The sequence below is a fragment of the Oratosquilla oratoria genome, chromosome 1 (genome assembly GCF_046742065.1).
Source record: "Oratosquilla oratoria isolate Oo_2021 chromosome 1, ASM4674206v1, whole genome shotgun sequence".
Lineage (NCBI taxonomy): Eukaryota > Metazoa > Arthropoda > Malacostraca > Stomatopoda > Squillidae > Oratosquilla > Oratosquilla oratoria.
Window position 1 is genome coordinate 135,563,079 of NC_134777.1, and position 23,750 is coordinate 135,586,828.

At 40.0% G+C, this 23,750-nt stretch overlaps 1 protein-coding gene across 12 annotated transcripts in view; it reads left to right on the forward strand.

Moving 5' to 3' along the window:
- LOC143027327 (diacylglycerol lipase-beta-like) overlaps window positions 1–23,750 on the forward strand; it is a 418,191-nt gene that overhangs the window by 145,853 nt on the left and 248,588 nt on the right. For 11 of the 12 annotated variants that reach the window (XM_076188602.1, XM_076188608.1, XM_076188615.1 and 8 more), the window contains exons 7-8: window positions 5,189–5,332; window positions 15,502–15,691. In XM_076188602.1, the coding sequence (XP_076044717.1) occupies window positions 5,189–5,332; window positions 15,502–15,691 (334 nt within the window). Of the gene's footprint in view, window positions 1–5,188; window positions 5,333–7,511; window positions 9,298–15,501; window positions 15,692–23,750 lie in introns of those variants that run through there. The other variant, XM_076188658.1, reaches the window with a different exon arrangement.

A 23,750-nucleotide genomic window follows, 5' to 3' on the forward strand; every position in this document is an offset into this window, starting at 1 on the left:
TCCTCCCTTTCCTGCCACATTCGCACCCAAGTATCTAAAACTATCCACTTCCTCCAGTCTTTCACCCTTAACCTCTTCAGTACGGGCCAAAATCTCGCGGGCAGCATTAGCTGCCAGACGTACGATGTGTCGTAATAATACTCGCATCATAAAATATAGTCACTGCTTATATCGATCGTTCTCTCTTTCACCTGTGAATTTTGATAACCATAGAAAATGTGATGAAGACAGTTTAGAGAGTATGTCATTACGCAGGGGCAACTACAATAAATATAATCAAGATGCCGATATGGCAGCCTCGCGTATCCACTTGCTCCTCATGCCGCCTACGTATGCGGCACCGTATGGAAGGGGTTAATGCTCACTTCCAGCCTGCTGTCACTCTCTCCCCTTGTACATCTCATCACCTTACTTTTGCCCACATCTTCAGCTTCCTTCTTTCACACACCTCAAACTGTCACTAACTTCCTCAATCCCTCCTCTGATCCTGCTACAAGCACAGTGTCATCAGCAAACAACAATGGGCTCACCTCCCACTTTTCTCCATTTTCTTTAATCATCTCCAACCCTTGACCCACTACCCTTGCATTCACCTCTTGCACCACCCCATCCATGTAAAGATTGAACAGCCAGGGCGACATAACACATCCCTGACGAAGTCCCACCTTTACCTCAAATCTGTTTTGCTGTACATTAATCTTCCTTCTCTATGTTTATCATTCCTACCTACATTGTTCTGTTCTTTTAATTCAAACTCTATTAGTATATGGTCACTCTTTCCAGTTGGTATTTTATACTACATTTTGTTCTCAATATCTGGTTCAGAAGTTAATATTAAGTTTAGTTTCGACGGTTCCTCATTGTTTCTATATCTAGTATTTTCCTTAACCCATTGTGTTAGGGTGTATTCAATGGTCATATCCAGTAGAATGTTGCTCCAAAGGTCATCTCCCCCTTTTACTATCATTTCTTCCCAGATTATATCTTTTGCATTGAAATTGCCCATGATTACTATGTTTCCACCCTCTTTCAGTATCTCGTTTAGCACATTCATTGTGTTTTCCAGTAATTTAGAATATTCGCTGTCCGACCACACATGTGTTTTTGGTGGTACATTCACTGCTACAAATTTTCTGCTTTTCATCCTTTTGTTTACAGTTTTGATCATAATTAATTCTACATTGCCTTGGCTTCAATAATCTTTGTCACATTTAGACCCTTTTTGGTCAATATCATGACTCCTCCCTGCTTGTCTGTTTTATTTTTCACCCAGTGGTTGTATAGACCATGTCCCACTATGCTTGTTGATAGAAGTCCTTTCAATATTGTCTCTACTATTCCCATGATGTCAGGTTTTTCTGTTTCTAGATAGTCATTTAGTTCATTGATTCCAGATCAGCGTCTATGACCTTGGCAGTTACGAAGCCAGATAATCAATCAATCATTGATTCCAGAAATCATGCCATTGATATTTGTGTATGCCACTTTTAGTTTCATATTTTCTTTTTGTTTTTGGTTTAAGTTTCCATTTTTTTGATGTACCATTTTTTCAGTCTGAAGTCCAGCACTCTCCAATTTTTTTTTTTTTTTTTTCTGCCTGTTTTTTTCTCATTTCTGTCATTGGCTTCAATTCTGAGAGCTTTGTCTTTCTCTTTTTCCTCATCACTCATTTCTTTTTGTATCCATATATGTTTGAATTTCTCGCTGTTTGCCAATTTAACTGCTTTCAATAATACCTCCTCGGCTATCATTCGAGTTCTTAGTTTTATTTTCAGGGGTCTATGTTGTTTTTCTTTTGAATATTTGCTTATCCTGTGGATTTCGTCAATTTATCAAAATTTTGCCCTTCATCCTGTATTTCTTTCAGAATTTCCTTAGCTATTTCCTTCTCCTTTTCTCTCTGGTATCTATACATATCATGTTTTTCCTGGATACCATGGACCACAGTACATTTACCTTTGTCAACTGTATCTCTCACCCAAATTTCCTTTTCTTTGATTATTTTCTTAACTGTTTCTTTTGTATTTTCCTCCATCTGCTTTTGTGATATTTCTCTAAAAGATATTTCTTGATTTTCCTGTTCTTGTTTCCATTGATTTTTTATTTCAATGAGATCTATTTCTTTGATTGACTCTTCCACCTTTCTGGTCACTACTTGTAATTGCTCGACCTCCTTTTTCAGTTCTTCATTTTTATTTTTGTCCTCATTTTTCATTCTATTGTTTTCTCTTTTAAGGATTTCAAATTCACTCTTTAGGTCACTTAATTCTTTAATCATTTGCTCATTACTCTTATGCAAAATAATCACTTCCCCAAGTACAGCTCGGTAATCCAATTTCAAATCTATGATTTCTTCCATTAAGTCATTTACTTCACATTTTCCTAATGCATTACTATATCTAATTTCTCTATCTACATCCAAGCTTTTACCTATTTCACCAGGGTTTCTTTGAAACCCTGAAATTTTTTTATTTTACCACCTTTGGTTTTTCCTGAAATAGTGCACAAAATGAAATACAAGACACAAGTTCGGAAGAGTGACCACATATTAATAGAGTTCAAACTAAAAGAACAAAATGATGTGAAAAGAAATGAGAAACATAGAAAAGTAAGACTAATGAACAACAAAACTGACTTCGAAAAGAAAAAAAATTCAAAATGCAAATTGGGAATTTTTTTTAAATGGAACAAAGATGGAAGAAAATGGAACATATTAAAAGAAAAATACAAGGAGGGAAGAGATAAATACGTACCAAATAAGAAACAAAAAAGGGTATACATAAAGTGTTGGTATAACAAAAAGTGTAGTGAAGCTAAAGATAGAAGAGACAAAGCCTGGAAAAGATGGAAAAAACAAAACAAAAAAATTACCAAATGGCAAACATACATCAAACTAAGAAACAAATATGTAAAAATATGGAGGGAAGAAAAAAGAAACTATGAAAAAGACATAATAGAAAAATGCAAGGACCAACCTAAACTATTCTATAGATAAGTAAATGACAAAAGACGAACACGAAATAATGAAACTGTGCAAAGGAAATAAAGAATATATAGACAATGTAGAAATGGATGAAATTATGATCAAGCATTTTAAATCTGTATTCACAATTGAAAGTCACAAAATTAGGAAGAAGGACAGAGAGAAAGATCCCCACAATGAAGGAAATAAGGGTGACACGGAAAGAAATAAGGGAACAAATAGAAAAACCTTGATGTCAGAAAGTCGCACAGGCTGGATGGAATTACAAATTGGATATTGAAAGAATGTATAGATGAACTAACAGACAAAATACACAAGATGATCGATTTCTCACTCAAAGAAGGAAAAGTACCACAAGAGTGGAAAAATACAAATATTGTACCAATGTACAAAGGAGACAAAGAAAATCCAACCAACTATAGACCAGTCTCCCTTACAAGTACTATAGCAAAAATATGCGAAAAAGTTATCAAAAGTAAATGGATTAAACACTTGGAGGAAAACAAAATACTAAATCCAAAACAATTTGGATTTAGATGTGGAAGATCATGTGCCACAAACTTAATATGCTTTTATTCACGATAAATAGAAATAATTCAAGAAAGGGATGGATGGGCAGATTGTGCCTTTTTAGATTTACTAAAGGCATTTGACAAATTACCACAGAAAAAACTACTAAAAAATATTGAAACAATAGGTGGAATACAAGGAAAGTTATTGGAATGGATGAAATATCTCTTGAATGAGAAAAAAATGAGGGTGGTACTCAGAGACAAGAACTCAAATTGGGAAGAAATGATAAATGGAGTCCCACAAGGCTCTGTATTGGCTCTGATAATGTTTGCCATATATATAAATGACATGGATGAAGGTGTGGATTGTTATATGAATTTCTTTGCAGATGATGCAAAACTACTAAAGTAAGTACAGAGGAAGATTGCAAATCATTACAAGAAGACCTGGACAAAATCTGGAAATGGAGTCAGAAGAATGAAGTGAATTTAAATATCAAGAAATGTAGTATAATGGAATTTGGAAAAAGCAAAAACAAAATATTGGGACAATACAAACTAGGTACAAAGGAAACTAAAAAAGTCAACACGGAAAGGGACCAAGGAGTAACTATCACCAATGACATGGCACCAGACAAACATATCAACAAACTAGTCAGAGAAACTTTTAATATATTAAGATCAATGAAATTGGCTTTTGACTACATGGATGAAGAAATGGTAAAGAAAATATTAGTTACATTGATAAAACCAAAATTGGAGTACCCTGCAACACTATGGACACCAAGTACCAAGAAGAACATAAATTAGAAAGAATTCAAAAAACAATAACAAAGATGGCACCAGCACTCTCCAAATTGACATACGAACAAAGATTAGACAAATTTGAACTACCAACCCTGGAACAAAGAAGAGAAAGAGGAGACCTGCTAACCATCTACAGAATTATGAAAGGGATGGAAATCCTTGATATAGATGTCTTATTAAAGTGGAATAGAAGAAAAACCAGTGTACACAAAAAGAAACTTAAAAAGGATAGTTACAGAAGAGATCTGAAAAAGAATAGCTTCCCACACAGAGTGATAGATATCTGGAACAAACTGAATGAAGAAACAGTGAGTGCAAAAACTATACAAGAATTTAAGATCAAATTGGATACTGAAAGATACAAAAGCAGGTCACTATGAGCATAGCTCTCTTCCCGTAAAATACAACTAGGTAAATACAGATTGATTAATTGTTGCCTTGAATTTCGCTATTGCCCACAGTGGCTGGCAATAGTTCTTGAGTCATCCCACTGAAACCTCTGGGAAGAAACTTTGGACTGTTATTTGTGTTGTAGTAGTGTGAGACTGTGTATGCCTCACCAACTGAAAGTGGTAGAAGGGGAAGGGGAACAGTTATCAGCTTTCCTTGTGTGAAAGTGTAAGAAATGCAGTTGAAGTTGATAGACAGAGATCTTAGTTCCAGTCCAGAGACTGAGTGGTAGCCCCTCAGGGCTTTATCTCCTGATGGAGGTGAGGTGATTGATGGGTTTTGAAAATAGGCAACTTTGCTATCCATCTTAGAGGACCACCACATGCAGGTACCTGTCATTGATTACCTAATCATAAATCCACTGTATGAATGCTTTTTCATGAGGGCTTTTTACCATGCCCATGTTTTAGAATACCATCTTTCTTCCCATCCACAGATGTATTGGCATCTATCTTTGAAGACAACAATTTAGTGGCTTCTGACATTGCAGCAGCACTTGTATTGTTACGACTTAAACGAAAACAAGAGGAACAGGAAGCACAGGTGCAGCGACAGAACATCAACAGTAGCATCTCAGTCAGTAAGTTGTCCACTGCCATTGTAGGTGTGCCATTGTCATTTTATAGTTGCATCTTTACTATTGTACTCATAGTAATTCAGTTTCATTTTAGTATTTACCTCATATTTACCTATTTATGGTGTACATGGAAGGAACTACAGTCATGGGTAGAGAAGCTTGTACAAGGGTGGCTAATGCAGTAAGATCAAATTGAATATATTAATTAGGACAACAGATAAAAATGTGCATACGCTTGGAAGGCTTGATAGAAACTGAGCACTTGGGGATACCAACAACTTAGAGCAGGAAAACTCTTGAGGAAGTGAGCAAGCAGAACACTTTGTTCCTACAACATATGTACAGTATACAATAATAAATATACAATGTTTCAAGTACACCATTACATTGCTCAGCCACCACCACTCGGTGACCGCACCGAACAAGCAAGAAAAAAATTACCAAGCAAGACAAAAGCAAAATGTACCTAATAAATTCCAGACAAACATGTAAACAAAATAGTTGGAGAAACCTACAACTTAATAAGATCAATGAAAGTGGCCTTTGACTACATGGACGAGGAAATAGTGAAGAAAATCCTAGTTACACTGATAAGACCAAAATTAGAGTATGCAGCATCACTATGGACGCCCTGTACAAAAAAACAAAAAACAAAGAAACTAGAAAGAATTCAAAGAGCACTAACAAAGATGGCACCAATACTCAGCATGTTGACATATGAACAAAGATTGTACAAACTTAACTTATTAACTCTGGAGCAATGAAGAGAAAGAGGCAATTTGATATCCATATATAGATTTATAAAAGGGATGGAAATCCTTGACAGGGATGATCTACTTAAATGGGACAGAAGAAATACAAGGGGGCACAAGAAGAAACTTAAGAAGGTCAGTTACAGAAGAGATCTGAAAAAGAATAGCTTTCCACATAGAGTGATAGATACATGGAATAAATTGAAAGAGAAAACAGTGAGTGCTAAAACTATACACGACTTTAAGAAAGAACTGGATGCGGAAAGATACAACTGCGAGTCCCTACAAGCATAGCTCATCTCCCGCAAAATACAACTAGGTAAACTAGGTAAATACACATGCAACAGAGCGACCACAAAATTGTGGAAAAGAATAATCAGAATAGCACACCCTAATATATAAGCACATATAATTACATGACATAAGGACAATACATATGAATACACAAAGGAACTGTACACAATACAAGAAATACACAAAGGAACTGGCGCCAGTTAAACATGAGAAAAAGACAGCCATTCCCAGACATCCAGGACATGATACTTAATAGCTAAACAATAGTTACACATCATACCTAAGAAATGGACACAAAAATGGTAAACATCACGAACATAATACAAGACACCATAGATACATCATAAGCAATAAACAAATATAGTTTAAGCAGACAAAAGACCCCTTGACTGGAGATTATAATTATGAGGGGTAGATACACAAGGCATAGTTTGTACATGGAGCCTTGGGGGAGGCTAGGTAAATGCAGGGATAGGCACTCTTGTAACCTTAAGCCTATCCACGTGTAACACTTCGCTCAGTCCCTGGGAAGGATCAAAGACCCTGAATTTATTACAATGTAACTGTTCAGTTACCAAAAAGGGGCCTGCAAATCTACAGTTGAGCTTAGATTGGCGGTCAGGCATGCTTTTATATACATGATCACCAATGCTGATGTTAACAGGCTTAGCCCGCAGATGCTGGTTTTTCAACATCTTGGCTTTGGAGACATCAAGTTGATCTCTTACAGAACTATAAATAGAATGCAAAGTGTGACATTGGAGTTGACTATAGTCTTCCATATTGTAGAGGGGACGAGTAGGACTATCAAGCACATCATAAGGGAGTCGTTTTTCCACTCCATAGATAACACTGGGTAACAGCCAAAAAATCGTCAGGGGTTTCTCAGCTGATTTAGACTAATTTAGACTAATTTTGGTGTTCTGAGTCCGAATATCACATTGGTTTTGCTCAATCAGGTCAACTTTTTGAGATACAGCCATAGGCCTACCTGACGAGCTATACATATGATAATTTGAAGGGTTTTGAGTTCAATCCTATTTTTCTTGAATATAGCGTATTATTCATATATAAATGGTTGCTTCTGGTGTGTTTCTGTTTGAAATTGACTAATTGACTTATTTCTTTCTTTTCAGGGTATTGATATGGCTTCGGCGCGATGGTCATGCAGGAATAATCCTGACATTTTCTGCTACATTCGCGGAGAATACACGCTGTCAATGCACAGGAAGAGCATCACAAGCTTTGTGAAGCGCGCATACCAGGCTTACTTTCAAGTCAAACTGGGTGACCAAGATAAGTCCTGGGCACCGCACACAGTGTGCATGACGTGCGTGGAATACCTCCGGCGGTGGACGAAGGGCACGAAAACTTCACTGAAGTTTGGGATTCCGATGGTTTGGAGGGAGCCGTCTGACCATGAATCGGATTGTTTCTTCTGCGCCATCAATACTACTAGCATCAACCAGAAGAATCGGAGCAGCCTCCAGTACCCCGACCTTCCATCTGCCCGCCGTCCAGTTGCTCACTGCGAAGAACTTCCTGTACCAGCGTGCAGAGAGCTTCCTGACAGCGACAACGAGGCCACCACTGCATATGAGGGAGGAGATACAGAAGAAGAGTATGAAACACAAGATGGTCCGCAGCCCTTTTCACAATGTGAGCTTAATGATCTGGTTCGGGATCTCAGCTTGTCGAAGACTTCCGCCGAGCTGTTGGCCTCCAGACTCAAAGAGAAAAATCTACTCGGCGAGGACGCGCGTATCACGTTCTTTCGTAGAAGGCATCAGGACTACATGGGCTACTTCTGCCAGGAGGAAGACCTCGTGTACTGCCGAGATGTCGCCGGTCTTCTTGTTAAACTCGGCGCTCCTCAATATGATCCGAGAGATTGGCAACTCTTCATAGACAGTAGCAAGCGCTCTTTGAAGAGTGTGCTCATCCACAACGGGAACAAGTTCGCCTCAATTCCTCTTGCGCACTCCACAACTCTCAAAGAGAAATATGAAGCAGTCAAGTACGTGCTCGACAAAATCCAATATGAGCAGCACCAATGGCTCATCTGCGTCGACCTTAAGATGGTGAACTTTCTACTTGGTCAGCAGTCCGGGTACACAAAGTACCCATGCTTTATATGTAAGTGGGACAGTCGAGACAGAGCCCAGCACTATGTGAAGAAAGAGTGGCCGGCGCGAGAGAAGTTAGTACCTGGGGCGAGCAACATCATAAACGAACCTCTTGTTGACCGGGAAAAGATTTTGTTCCCACCGCTTCACATCAAGCTTGGGTTAATGAAACAGTTCACACGCGCTCTGGACAAGGATGGGAGGTGCTTCAACTACCTGTGGCGAGCCTTCCCTGGAGTGACCATTGAGAAGCTGAAGGCCGGCATTTTCGATGGCCCACAGATACGGCAGCTCATCAAGGACACAGAGTTCGAAAACTCCATGAACACGCTAGAGTGCGCCGCCTGGAGGTCGTTTGTGCAGGTGGTGAACAACTTCCTGGGGAACAAGAAGGCAGCAAACCACGCCACACTCATCAACAGCATGATAAAGAACTTCCAAAACCTCGGGTGTTTGATGAGTATAAAGATGCATTTCCTGTTCTCACACATGGAGAAGTTTCCTGAAAACCTTGGTGTGGTCAGCGACGAGCAGGGAGAAAGGTTCCATCAGGACATGCGTCAAATGGAGGAGAGGTACCAGGGGAGGTGGGACGCAGTCATGCTCGCGGACTACTGCTGGTCGCTGAAGAGAGACAACCCAGCAGCTGCTCACACACGGAATTCGAGGAAACGGCGATTTACGCCGTGAACTCCGAACTTTTGTGTCACGTAATGCTCATGTACATGTATTAAGCTTATCAAATGTAATCGAGTATATAAAAAATGAATGAATTTGGATACGTTGACTTTTATTTCCCCAGGAAAATGGAAAAACCAAATTTTTATGATCTGCAGAAATTGGGTTTTTGGACGAAAAATAGTTTTTTTCTTAAATGTCTGTAGCGAACAATCCTGACCTGATTGAGAAAAACCAAGGGCATTTTCGGACTCAGAGCATCACAATTAGTCTAATTCCGCTGGAAAACCCTGGACGATTTAAAAAAAAAAAAATTTGTTACCCAGTGTAATATAATGAGGCATCTTGCCCGTAAAGACATTAATGTTGCTGTTAATATAGACACTGACATGGGGAAGCCAATCCTCCCAAGATTCACGAAGGCTACCAGCAACATGCCTGAGTACATCTAAAATCTTCCTATTTGTCCTCTCGACAAGACCATTGGATGCAGGAAGTGGTCCATACACATGAGGACATACACAGAACTTTGAGTTCTATGAGGCAGTTGTAAAAGGCCTATAGCCATAGTCTGAAAAGGGCAAGAAGGAGTATGGTACTCTAATATGGGAGGAGTGTGTGTAGAACCTTTGTTCTGGGCACAAGTGCTATACTGGGCTACATGAGAGGTGACATCTAGTTGCATTTTTGGCCAATAATACTTCTTACGTGCCATAGCCAGAGTTTTGTCATGACCTGGGTGACCAGCCTGAGGGGCATCATGAGCAAGGGACAAAACAACGGGAACTAGAGACTCGGGGATCACTAGCTGTGCCACATCCTGCTCAAGCATTTCCACATTACGAATGAGAGCCTTATCCTGCAAGGAAAGTTGGGACAGGGGAACAGGTAATTCTGGTAAGGTGGTATCATCACCAGATTCCAAAGCATAAATAACAGCAGCCCAAACAGGTTCCTCATGCTGAGCTTTGGTCAGATCCTTCAGAGAGAAGTTGTCAATTACTGTAACACCAGGAACAGGGATATTACATGAAAGTGCATCAGCAACATTGTTTGCATCCCTTGGAATGTGCTTAAGGGTTGGGTTAAATTCCTCAATCATAAGAAACCATCTGGCTAGGCGGCCGGAAAGGTTTCTTCCCTGGAAAAGCTGAGTGACAGCAGTGTGGTCCATGTAGACTGTAATATGATATCCAAAAATGATATCACAAAAATGCTTTAAAGCCCACATCACTGTCAAGGCCTCCAAATGAGTAACAGAGTAATAAGACTCAGGCTTGTTAAGAATGCAACTAGCATGTGCATGAACATGGGGTCTGCATCCGTCTACTTGCTGCATAAGTACAGCTCCAATACCTGTACCAGAAGCATCTGTACAAATAGTAAAGGGAAGGCTATAGTCTGGGAATGCCAACACAGGGGCTTTAGTAAGTGCAAGTTTCAAGGAATCAAAACTTTCCTGATGAACATCATGCCATTGGAAGAAGTATCCTTCTTGAGGAGATGTGTTAGTGGGGTAGCAATTGAAGCAAAATTCCTAATAAATGCATGATAGTACCCTGCCAGACCAAGGAAGGAACGTACATTCTCAACTGACTTAGGGATAGGGAAGTCCTTAACCGCATCAGTAGTGTGAATACCATGTTTGTCTCAGTGAGACACACCACAACACCCTTCAAATCATACAAAACAAAACCCTAAAAACAATTACAGGCTGCACAAATACAACACCTACAGACCATTTACACCATGAAACAAAAGTTCTCAAAGTCAAGGACCACCTCGACATGAGAGGCACACAAACATTTGCTGCAGCCACCACAAACACATCACACCCGCTACACTACATAGCAGAACACACACACACACCAAGAAACATTAAAACAACACCCAAAGACCTGTATCACACACAGATACTCTCTTCTCTTCCTCCACAACCACCAAATACCAGCCTCCGGAAACATATTCATAATCATATCACTCACCGCTCCATTAACACACTGAAAGACAACACACTGCTGCATGCCAGACCCCCTGATATCCACCCTTCTGAATCCTCTCTCCCATGAAAGGACAGAGTCCACCTGGCCAGACTGCGGTGCAGCCACCACCCAGCACTTCTAAGCTACCAGAAGAGGCTGGATGACCGCATTGTGAACAGCTGCCCAGGTTGTAACACTTCACCCCATACCAAACAACACATAATGGAAGACTGCATTATACACAATCATGCATGCAAACAACGCAACATATACTCTATAAAGGATTTGTGGGAAAACCCAGTTTCGGCTGTGGCATTCTTTGGGGAGACGGGATTGCTCGGACAGACAGTCTAGGGAACAACAACAACAACAACATCAACATGACCTAGGAATTGGATGCTAGACTTAAGAAAAAAACACTTGGGCAAATTGAGTTTCAATCCAGCATCAGCAAACCGTTGCAAGACCATGGACAACTTAATGAAATGGCTCTCCACATCCTTGGAAACTAAGATCCCCTTCGATACGATGACGCCTACGTAGGCGTCATGAGGAGCAAGTGGGTACGCGAGGATGCCAATGTCGGCGTCTTGATTATATATATTGTAATTGTACCTGCGTGACCCCCATACTCTGTAAACTGGCTTCATCATATTTTCTATGGTTATCAGAATTCACGGGTGAAAGAGAACAAACAATACAGCGGTAACTTTATTTTTTATAATGCGAGTATTATGACGCAACATCGCACGTCTGGCAGCTAATGCTGCCCGCGAGATTTTGGCCCGGAGTGAAGGGGTTAGATCATCCAGGTAAACAAAAAGTCCGTTGTCTATGTCCATTGGGAGTAGAGAAGGCTGTGACCTTACAAGACTTCTCCAGGGGTATCTGCCAAAAAGCCACTTTCAAGTCTAAGGTGGTGAACACCATATTACCAGTGGCAATGGACTGAAGAAGGTCACTTAGTACAGGCAAATGGTAATGGTCAAGAAGAGTGACCTTGTTAATTCACCTATAATCAATAACAGGACAAAAAGATCCATCCCTCTTAGGCACCAGGAGGAGGGGTGAGTTCCACTCCAAGTGAGACTCTTGTACAATGCCTTCACATAACATGTCAACCAAGGACTGTGCAACAAGCCAACGAGAGTGAGGCAACCTGTAAGAGGGAATGTAAGCAGGACAAGCACCTGGTTGAAGATCAATTCTATGAACCACATGATCTGCAGGGCCCCAACATGGGTAAGTGACGCCCCAGGACAAATTGAAAAGTGCTGCCTCGGGGCGAATCGAAAAGTGCCACCCCGGGGTGAATTGACGCCACCCCCCCCCCCACACACACATACCACCATTATCACCACCTTCCAATCTGATGGTCACTAGTATGGTTCACATGAAACATTCATCCACAAAACGTTTATACACACATCATTCATACACACAACTCATGATAAATAAATCATGCATTAAAAGTACATTGGGGGGATTTGCTTTACCTTCTTTTCACCAAAAGTGCCACCCCCCCCCCAAAAAAAAAAAAAAAAAAAGTGTTGCCCCCCCTGCCCCTCCCCTTGTCGGGGCCCTGCATGATCTGTCAGTCCTAATGGATCACCAGGCAAAGCCAAAGCCTGACGATGGGTCACTAACAGTTCAATGAGACGAGGCATCTTTTTAGGAAAATCAATCTCACCTACAAACGTTGCAAATTTGGAGGCCAAGTGAGCCATGTCATTCACTTGTGGAGACTATATCACAAGAGCTGCAATGATAGGAGATGAATCCTGGAATATATCATCGTCAGCTATTTCAAAGGAGCCCAAGCGACTGCCAGGAGAGAGAATGATAGGAGCACGTGTGACATTGGTTACCATAGCTGTGGTAACATGATCCTCGCGAATAGTAGAGAGAGTCCCTTCCAAATAAGGTAGTGAATATGAACAGAGTCAGACCGAGATAAAACGTCAGACCCAAATGGAGCACCTGAATTGCGCACCAGAACTTGAACTGCACTTGAAGGTCCAATACAATGGTCTCCTACAACAACAGCAGCACAAGAAAGAATACAAGAGGTAAAGTAAGGAGGTCCTATGAAGGCAACTGAACAACCTGGTCATGCACAGGAGGGGAGTCACATATGGAAACTGGCCCATCTGTTGCAGGAATAAGAAAATTACAATAAATCACTACACAGTGACTAGGAGATATATCAATGCCATGTGCTGTAAGAGCATCGATGCCCAAGAGGTAATTACACATAAGGGCAAGACCAGAGACAACAAAAGTGACATGAAAAACTTGAGCATGTGAGGAAAATCTTAAGGGAATGCAAAGAGACCCAAGAATAGGCAAGGGGGCACCTTGTACAGAATGCAAACTATTACAAAAAGGAGATAAAGAGAGATTGTACAAATCCTGGAGAGAATAATGAGCTTTTCTATTTGAGACTACATTCTGCGCCAGTATCTACAGTGACTGAAAGAGGTGTATTTTCTGTAAGAAATTGGAAGGTGAGTAACTGAGAAGACTCACCAGCAACCAAGGGGATGATCTGTGACCTCACAGTACTGGTCAAATCTTTGGATTGTGAAATGAGTGCTTGTGAAAATGGGACGGAGATTGTCTAGGCTGAGAAGGTGTCTCAGCTCTAAGCTGCAAAATCTTGAAACACTGGTGAGTCGAGTGTTTACAATGACTATGACAGTAGCTAAGCGTATCCTGTGGCTCTACTCTAGAGAGGTCATGCATCACATTAGAAGAAACATTCAATACATTCCTATGAACAGGGGACTGTCTTGACTTGTGTACATGATGCTTACGACGAAAACAAAAATAACTTGAATGACCTGACTTGTTACAATAGGTACATGTGAGTACAGGAGGGATAAATGTAGAGGAAGGAGAGCTGCGAGTAGGAACTGAAGACTGTGGGGGTGGAGGAGAACTAGGAAAATTGGCTTGTTGCTGAGTCCTGCTAATACACAAGGAACCAGAAGGCACTTCTCTAAGTTTACATGAAAGCTTTGTTGCAAAAGACAGTAGAGTGTCATCTGTCTTATAGCTGAGAGAAGAGGCAACTCTCCTTACAAAAGGCACTAAGAGAATGATGTATAAAAGGAAGTCAAAAATAAGACAGAATCTACCCAAAGAGATAGTGTCATGCTCAACCCACTCTGAATGGGAGAATCTAAGGCTTCAACCACAATTTTGCTGGCCTGGGCCTGAGCATGCCTATAGTCAAGAGTGCCCAATTTGGATGTAAGAACATCAGCCAGATTAAAACGCCATTGAAAAGAATTCCCTACAGGGGTATCAGAATTTTTTTTAAGGAAATTAGACTGAAAGAGGTTGTAATTATACCCTAAAGACTTGGGGTTGAGACACAAAGCAGACAACATCTCAAAAGCCAGAGAATTAAGCACAAGATGTGACCTTATGAAAGAAATTTTCTCCGACCCCATAGAAACATTAGTATTGACAATACAATCTTCACAATGGTGAAGAAAATCAATGGCTTTATAATGGGGATCATCACCAGAAAATTTGATAACAGAAGGATCCAGATGTAACAGTGTGAAAATATGAGCCATTGTCTGAGGTGATATTTGGGTGTAAATAAAGGAGGGTAGCTTATGTTTAGTAGACATCACTAAACAAGATCTTGGAATTTCAGTACCATTGTGTAACAACATTAATGAGAAGAACAGAAAAAAATTATACATTAAGTATTGCGACCGCTTTACAAAAACACTGTGAAGGCCACATGCTGCAGGTTCAGGTCCTGCCTGGAAGCTGTGATGGAGGCTCAGGGGTGGCCTCTTTGAGTGAGCTGTGTTTGGCAAAAGATCCTCTAAGAGATGCACTTTGAATTTTGTGAATACATAAATTTTTGCTCAAGATATGACGTTTTTCTTTCCTTTCCAAAAAAGTGTTAAGTTTATCCCGAACACCCTGTAAAAAATAAATATAATCAAGAAGCCAACGCTGACATCCCCATGGCTCATGATGCATACATAGGCATCATTGTATTCAAGAGGTTAAATTACAGGCCAGCCTTAATGAGAATAATTTGTCTAACAAGTCTGATTATGAAAGTATTATGCAAGTAGTATTTTGGCATATAAGAGACTTCTTTATTGTAGTGCAAATTAGATAAAAAAAAAAAGATTATGAAGATGTATGGGCTTTTACTGAAAAAGTTCATTGATGTAGGCAGATAACATGATTGATGATTTAATTTGCCTAGATAAAGCTTCAGGATTGTTGTTATTACTGATATAATAATTATCATTATTATTATTATTGTTCTTGTTATTATTATTATATATTTTTTCTTTTATTAGGAGCTTTGCAATTAGAAGGACGACTGCCTTTCCAACAAACACCCCCTCCAGAATGGATGAAAGTTGGAAGTGCACATCACTTCATGCGGTTTGCTTTGGGATCCTATGGGTGGCCATGGTTTATTTACCGCAGGTTTTGGGGTGGTCTGTGCTCACTCTGGTCAGGACTGAAATGTTGTGCATGTTGCAGGTTTGTCAAATGATTGAAAATATTTGAGTATTATTTAGATATGCCTTCACAGCATGGTTCCTAGCAGTCAACAAAACACAAACAATTTACAAACTTTACAGAATGGAGCACTAAGAGAGTAATAACGGATACACCAAAACACCCCAGTGAGACACGACATGAAAATGACAAGAATACAATTTTACACCAGAGCCCTAGACACCACACACCTTTCAACACTACATTTCACAAGCACCTTCAACAGAAAAAAATGCACCTGCAGCATACTACACAAACATCTATGATAACCTTTCATCTGCATCACACAAAACATCCACACAAAAACATACCCAGATCACTAATTGAGAGTAGGAGACAGGACCCAATGAATGCTGCTCCTTTCTTGTTTACTAAAGTTAGGTAATTGGAAATTGGTATGTTATAACACATTTGTAAATGTTCACTATAAACCCACTATCAGAGAAATAATATCGGAAGTATAGGGAATCTGTATATTTCGACTACTATCTGTAGTCCTCTTCTGCTGAAGAGGACTACAGATAGTAGTCGAAATATACAGTTTCCCTATACTTCTGATATTATTTCTCCGATAGTGGGTTTATAGTGAACAAAGTTAGGTAAATACCACCCAAAACACAGAAAACATCCACACAGAGATGTATACACCCCCAAATAACTGAACAAGCCCTTCAAGAAAGAACAAACTCAATACTCCAACAACAACCCCCAGACATAAGTCCCATAGAAAAAACCCTCCAACACTTGACAAGAACCTGACTAGCATGCCTGAGTTCTGGATTTCATCCAGCATTAAGAGAATATCAACACAGAATAGGCCTAGCCACAGATTCAAATGACCATAGATGTAACCACACAGAAAACACAGAACACCTCATACTACTATGACCCACACTTCTCACCAACTGGACAAAAGAACACAAATACATACCTCATCTCTACATCAACAACACTCTAATACCACACACAAACACACCGAAAATTCTTGGTGTAACATACGATACATCCATGTCTTTCAAACAACACCTCACAACCATAAAAAACAAATGCACACCTAGGCTTAACGCACTTAAGTCAATCACTGGAACAACATTTGGACAAAACAAAGAAACTAATATAACAATATACAAACAATGCATACGCTCAGTGATGAATTATGCGAGTCCTGCATGGGCTCCTAATCTCAGTGAGACACACCACAACACCCTTCAAATCATACAAAACAAAGCCCTAAAAACAATTACAGGCTGCACAAATACATCACCTACAGACCATTTACACCATGAAACAAAAGTCCTCAAAGTCAAAGACCACCTCGACATGAGAGGCACACAAACACTTGCTGCAGCCACCACAAACACATCACACCCGCTACACTACATAGCAGAACACCCACACACACCAAGAAACATTAAAACTACACCCAAAGACCTTTATTTCACACAGATACTCTCTTCTCTTCCTCCACAACCACCGAATACCAGCCTCCGGAAACATATTCATAATCATATCACTCACCGCTCCATTAACACACTGAAAGACAACACACTGCTGCATGCCAGACCCCCTGATATCCACCCTTCTGAATCCTCTCTCCCACGTAAGGACAGAGTCCACTTGGCCAGACTGCGATGCGGTCACCACCCAGCACTTCTAAGCTACCAGAAGAGGCTGGACGACCGTGTTGTGAACAGCTGCCCAGGATGTAACACTTCACCCCATACCATACAACACATAATGGAAGACTGCATTATACACAATCATGCACGCGAACAACACAACATACACTCTATAAAGGATTTGTGGGAAAACCCAGTTTCGGCTGTGGCCTTCCTTGGGGAGACGGGACTGCTCGGACAGACAGTCTAGGGAACGACAACAACAACAACTATGACCCACTCTGACTGTCCATAGACAACAACACAATATCTCTTCTCTAAGTGGTTAATGGTCCCAATCGGAGACTGTCAGTTTTCTGGAGGTCATAAGTCTTCTGGAAGAGAACACAGAGGCAACAGATGGACTGATTATGTGTATGTGTGTGTTTACTTAATTTACCGAATTGTAGTATACAGGAAAGGAAAAATGCTCAATGGGTCCTGTCTCCAATTCTTTAATTTTATATCATATGTAGTCTCAAATTCACATGTTTCCTAGTTAATCTAAATCCTTGACTTCCAGTTATCATATTTAGATTTGAACTCATGCATTGAGCTTGGACTCAATCACTTCCTAAACTATTCCAAGTATTTATGCATCTATATGAAAAACTGTATTTCTTTACATCCTTTAAACATGTGGTCTTTCTTAATTTGCTCCCATGACCTCTTAAAACCCTCTCATCTTTAATCAGGAGATCTCTTCTGTCAATGCAATCTATCCTTTTTGATGACCCGAATACTGTGATAATATCACCTCTTTCTCTTTGATATTTTAAAGTTGGCAGACCCAGTTCTTTTACTCTTTCCTCATGTGGTTTATTTGCCAGGCTGGGGACCAATTTGATTGTGTATTTACCTATTTACATATCTTACGGGAAGGGGAGCCATGCTCATGGTGTCCCGCCTTTGCATCTCGCAGTGTCTAGTTTGCTCTTAAATTCATGTATGGTTTTTGAACACATTATTGTTTTGTCTAGTTTGTTCCAAGTGTCCACCATTCTGTGTAGAAAACTATTCTTCTTCAGATCTCTTCTATAACTATCTTTTTTGAGTTTCTTTCCATGTCCTTATGTGTTTCTCTTGTCCCAATTTAACAAGTCCTCTCTATCGAGTATTTTCATGCCTTTCATGATTCTATAGATGGTCAGTAGGTCGCCTCTCTTCTTTGCTTCAGAGTCAGTAACACCAATTTAGCCAGTCTCTCTTCATATGACAAGTTTGAAAGTGCTGGAGCCATTTTTGTGGATGCTGTCTGGATTCTTTCAATTTTCTTTATATTCTTTTTGGTACGGGGTGACTATAATGTTGCCGCATATTCCCATATTCCAGTTTAGGCTTTATTAGTGTGACTAATATTTTTTTTTAATAATTTCTTCATCCAAATAGGTAAATGCCACTGTTATCAATCTTAGCAAGTTATAGGATTCTCTGACAATTTTGTTTATTTGTTTATCAGAGGACAAGTCATTTGAGATAATTACTCTTAGATCTTTTTCAGATACCACTTTCTTTACCTCCTTAGTTGTAATTTTATATTGTCCTGATATTCTATTTTTACTTTTTCCAAACTCCATTATGCTACACTTCTTAATGTTGAAGTCCACTTCCCATTTCTGACTCCATTTCCAAACCTTGTTCAGGTCTCCCATTAGTGATTCACAATCCATTTCAGTTTTTACTTTCCTCAACAATTTAGCATAGTCTGTAAAGAAGCTCGTGTAACATTCCACATCATCCATGTTATTTGCATAAATAGTGAACATTATTGGAGCCAATACAGATCCTTGTGGAACTTTACTAATCACCTCCTTCCAACCTGAATATTTTTCTAAGTACTATTCTTATCTTTCTACCATTCAGGAAGTCCTCCATCCAGTTTAGTAGGTTACCTTGTATCCCTCCTATGTTTTCCAATTTTTTGAATAACTTTTTGTGTGGTACCTTGTAAGTGTGTAGTGGAGTGGAAGGAGATTTCTTCAAGGTTAATGTGGATGAAGGTGAAGCTGGGAAAGGAGATGTGAGTTTTTGTAAGTGCATATGGGCCTGATAGTGAGAAGAGCATAGAGGAAAGGGAGGTTTTATATCTACCTAGTTTTTTTACCTAGTTGTATTTGATGGGACGAGAGCTGTGGTCATTGTGACCCATTTTCATATCTCTCCACATCCAATTTATTTTTGAACTTGTGTATAGTTCTGGCATTCACTGTTTAGTTTGTTCCAGACATCGATCACTCTGTGCAGGAAACTGTTCTTTTTCAGGTCTCTTCTGTAACTGTCCTTCTTTAGCTTTTTATCATGTCCTCTTGTTTCTCTCTTGTCCCATTTCAATAGGTCATCTCTATTGAGAACTTCCATCACCTTTCATAATTCTGAAGATAGTCAACAGGTCGCCTCTTTCCCTTCTCTGCTCCAATGTTGACAGCTGTAATTTCTCCAATCTTTGTTCCTATGTCAAATTTTATAGTGTGGGTGCCTTTGTTGCCGCTCTTTGGATTCTTTCTAATTTCTTTGTGTTTTTCTTTGTGCTTGGTGCCCACATTAATATAGCATATATTCTACTTTCGGTCTTATCAATGTAGTAATTATTTTCTTAACCATCTCTTCATCCATGTAGTCGAAGGCCACTTTCATTGATCTTGATAAGTTATAAGTCTCTCCAAATAGTTTATTTATATGTTTGTCAGGTGTCAAGTCACTTGAGATGATTACTCCTAGGTTCCTCTCTTGAGTTTACTTTCTTTACTTCTTTGTTTCCAATTGTATATTTTCCCAAAACTCTGTTTTTGGATCTTCCAAATTCTATTATGCTACATTTCTAGATGTTGAAGTTCATCTCGTATTTCTGGCTCCATTCCCATACTTTATCCAGGTCATCTTGTAGCGATGTGCATTCTTCATCTGCTTTCACTTTTGAGTAGTTTGGCATTATCGGCAAAAAAATTGATGTAACAATTTACTCCTTTGTCCATATCATTTATATATATGGCAAACATTAAAGGAGCCAAAACAGAGCCTTGTGGGACGCCACTTTTTACATCTTCCCATTTCAAACTTTTGTCTCTAAGTACCACTCTCATTTTTCTCCCAGTTAAGAAGTCCTTCACCCATTTCAATAGTTTACCTTGAATTCCTCCTATTTTTTCAATTTTACTTGTTAATTTTTTGTGAGGTACCTTGGATGGATTTAAATGAGTGCATAGAGGGATTAGGGTGAAATCTCAATATACAGTAGTTGTATTGGGAGACCTTAATGCTAGGGTAGGAAATGAACCAATAGACAGAGTGATTTGGAAGTATGGAGTTCCAGGAAAAAATCGTAGTGGAGAGTTCATGGTGGAAATGTGTCTCGAAAAAGAGTTGATGATAGTAAATACAGAGTTTAAGAAGAAAGTCAAGGATAAGTACACATGGGAGAGGGTGGTGAATGGAAGGGTGGTAGGTAGAGCATTGATGAACTATAAAGTGGTAACCAGGAGTATGGTAGAAAGAGTTAAGGATGTACATGTTCTCAGGAGAGAGAGAAGTTGAATATCAGATCATTTTTTGGTGGAAGGTAAGTTGAGAGTGGAGGATAGATGGAGAAAGAGGAAAAGGGCTGAAGGTAGGACTTAGAGTGAACTGCTTAAACGAAAAAGAAAAGGAGTATAAGAAGCTGAAAGAGGAGTGGGAGGGAGTGAAGAATAAAGTAGAACTAGGAGTGGAGGAGGAATGGGGATGATTCAAGGAGGGAGTCATAATGTGTGCAAAGATGGTGTGTGGAACAAGGAGGATGTGAGGAAATAGAAGGAAGCATAGTGAGTGGTGGGATGAGGAAGCAAAGGGTGTACAGGGTCTAACAGATAAATCCGTACAAACTTTGAAGAGGTTTTAAGCACTTAAAAAGTAACATATGGCAATTCTGATTGTTTCCAGATACTTCCATTTGTCTAATAATTTAGCCAGTTGTATACTAGCACCGGTGCAATAAACATTAAGCAATGGAACAAGCCAAATGTTCAGCCATATGCGAACTTCGTCGCGCGGGTCACACTCCTAGCACCATAATAAGGATGCTAAAATACTCCAGACAAACTGTTTACGATGTTTGTAAACGTTTTGATGAGACCGGCGAAGACCAACGAGCTGCTCACAAGCCCAGAAGGGGCAGAATTCTAACACCTCGCTTTTTAGCTGGTCTCAAGAGAAGTGTCAATGCAAATCCATTATCGACATTGGCAAAGAAGAGAGGTGTCAGCACAATGACAATTCACAGAGCATTAAAGAAATTGGGATTAACCTCATTCTCACAAGGAAAAAGACATCTTTTGACACGAAAAATGAAAGAAATCCGCTTGACCAGGTGCCAAAAGCTGTTGAACTGGATGAAGTCGAATGGCTCAGTCATCAAGTTTTTTTCCGACGAGAAGATTTTCACGGTTGATGCGACTTTCAATAAGCGGAATGATCGCTGGATAGCCTCCTCATCCTCAGAGGTTCAACACAAGACAACGACGAAGAAACCAGCAAGTGTCATGGTGCTCTGTGTGGTGTCAACTGAGGGGGACGTCTTCACTCACTTCTTCAACAACAAGGAGAAAGTCAATGCCGTTGTCTATTGCAAAGTTCTAGAAGAGAAAATAATACCCTGGATGAAAGATAAGGCTAGTGGCAACCAGTTTGTCTTCCAACAAGACTCGGCTCCAGCCCACACAGCGAAGAGGACCACCAACCTTCTCGAAGGGTCAAATGTGCAGTTCTGGAACAAAGAGTTGTGGCCCTCAAATTCGCCAGACCTAAACCCTTTAGATTATTATTTTTGGGCGCGAATTGAGGCCAAGGCATGTGACAAGCCACACAGAAGTATAACAACCCTGAAGACAGACATCAAGAAGGCTGTGGGTTCATTATCAAAGTCTGAGATCATCAACGCTGTATCCAAGTTTCGTAAACGCGTTGAAAGTGTCATAACAGCTGAAGGTGGTTACATTGAATGAAATCATTGTTCTTATTGCCTTTTCTAAATATACTGAAAATTTCATAACTCTCTGTTTATTATAACCCGAGATATTAATCTTAAAACATGTGATAAGAAGTACGGATTTATCTGTTAGACCCTGTAGAAGAGAAGAAGCAGGCTTTCATAGATTGGTTACAAATTAGGACGAGGGAATCATATGAGAGGTACAAAGTAAAGAGAAGTAAAGCATAAGAGAAAGGAGGCAAAGAGGAGAGCAGATGTGAAATTGGGCAAGAGTATGAAAGAAAATTTTGAAAGTAAAAAAAAAATTTTTGAAAAGAAATTAAATGAAGAAGAGGAGGCGAATCAAGTAGAGAAGAAAAGGTAAAAGGTGCAGATGGAGGAATGATAATGGAAGAGAAGGCAGTGAGAAGAAGGTGGGCAGAGTATTTTAGGAAGTTGCTAAATGTAAAGGAGGATAGGGAGGGAAAGGTAGTTGCAGTGGGAAGTGCTAAGAAAATGAGACTGATGAGGAAAATGGAGGAGAAATAAGGAAAGATGAAGTGAAAGCAGCTGTTAAGATGATGAGAGCAGGTAAGGCACCTAGGTTGGATGAATGCCATGCATAATGTCTGAAAAAAGGAGATATAGTTGTGGTGGACTGGCTGGTGAGGTTATTTAATGTTTGTTTAAGAGAGGGTAGAGTGCCGAAGGACTGAAGGAGTGCCTGTATAGTTTCACTTTAAAAGGGAAAGGGTGAAAAGTGTGAGTGTAGTAGTTTCAAAGGGATCAGCTTGTTAAGTGTAGTTTGGAAGACTTATGGGAAGGTCTTGATTGAGAGGATTAGGAGAGGAACAGAGGGAGTAATTGGTAAAGAACAGTGTGGGTTTAGATCAGGTAGGGGTTGTGTAGATCAGATTTTTGTGGTACATATACCAAAGGCTTTTTCCCCCTACATGTGGGGTAGCCAAAAAGAAAAAAGCATAGAAACCACTCCCACCCATTCCATTTCCTATATATTCCACTCCCCTCCATCATCCTCCCTCCCTCTTATCTTGGTACCTCCTAGATGACGGGTCATCCCTGAATCCTGTCCACTGCCCTGGGTCAGAAGCAGTGTTGCAAGACACAGCACATCCACAGCAAGGCCACTTCATAAATTTGGCAACCTCCTCCCCCCTCTCTGTCCCCCCATGCAGAAAAGGAGAAGATGAGGAGAAATCCCTTTGGGCTGCATAAATTTTTTTTCTCGTACATACTTCCTCACCCCCATCCCCCACCTACTCCCCCTCATGCATCACAGCATTATCTATACACAACCCCTCTCCATTCACCCCTATCTTCTGTCCTCTCCCGTCCTCTCCCGTCCTTCCTCCACAGACATTCCTCTCTTTTGTAATGCCCCTTTCACCCTATCCATCCATCTCATCCTAGGACACCCCCT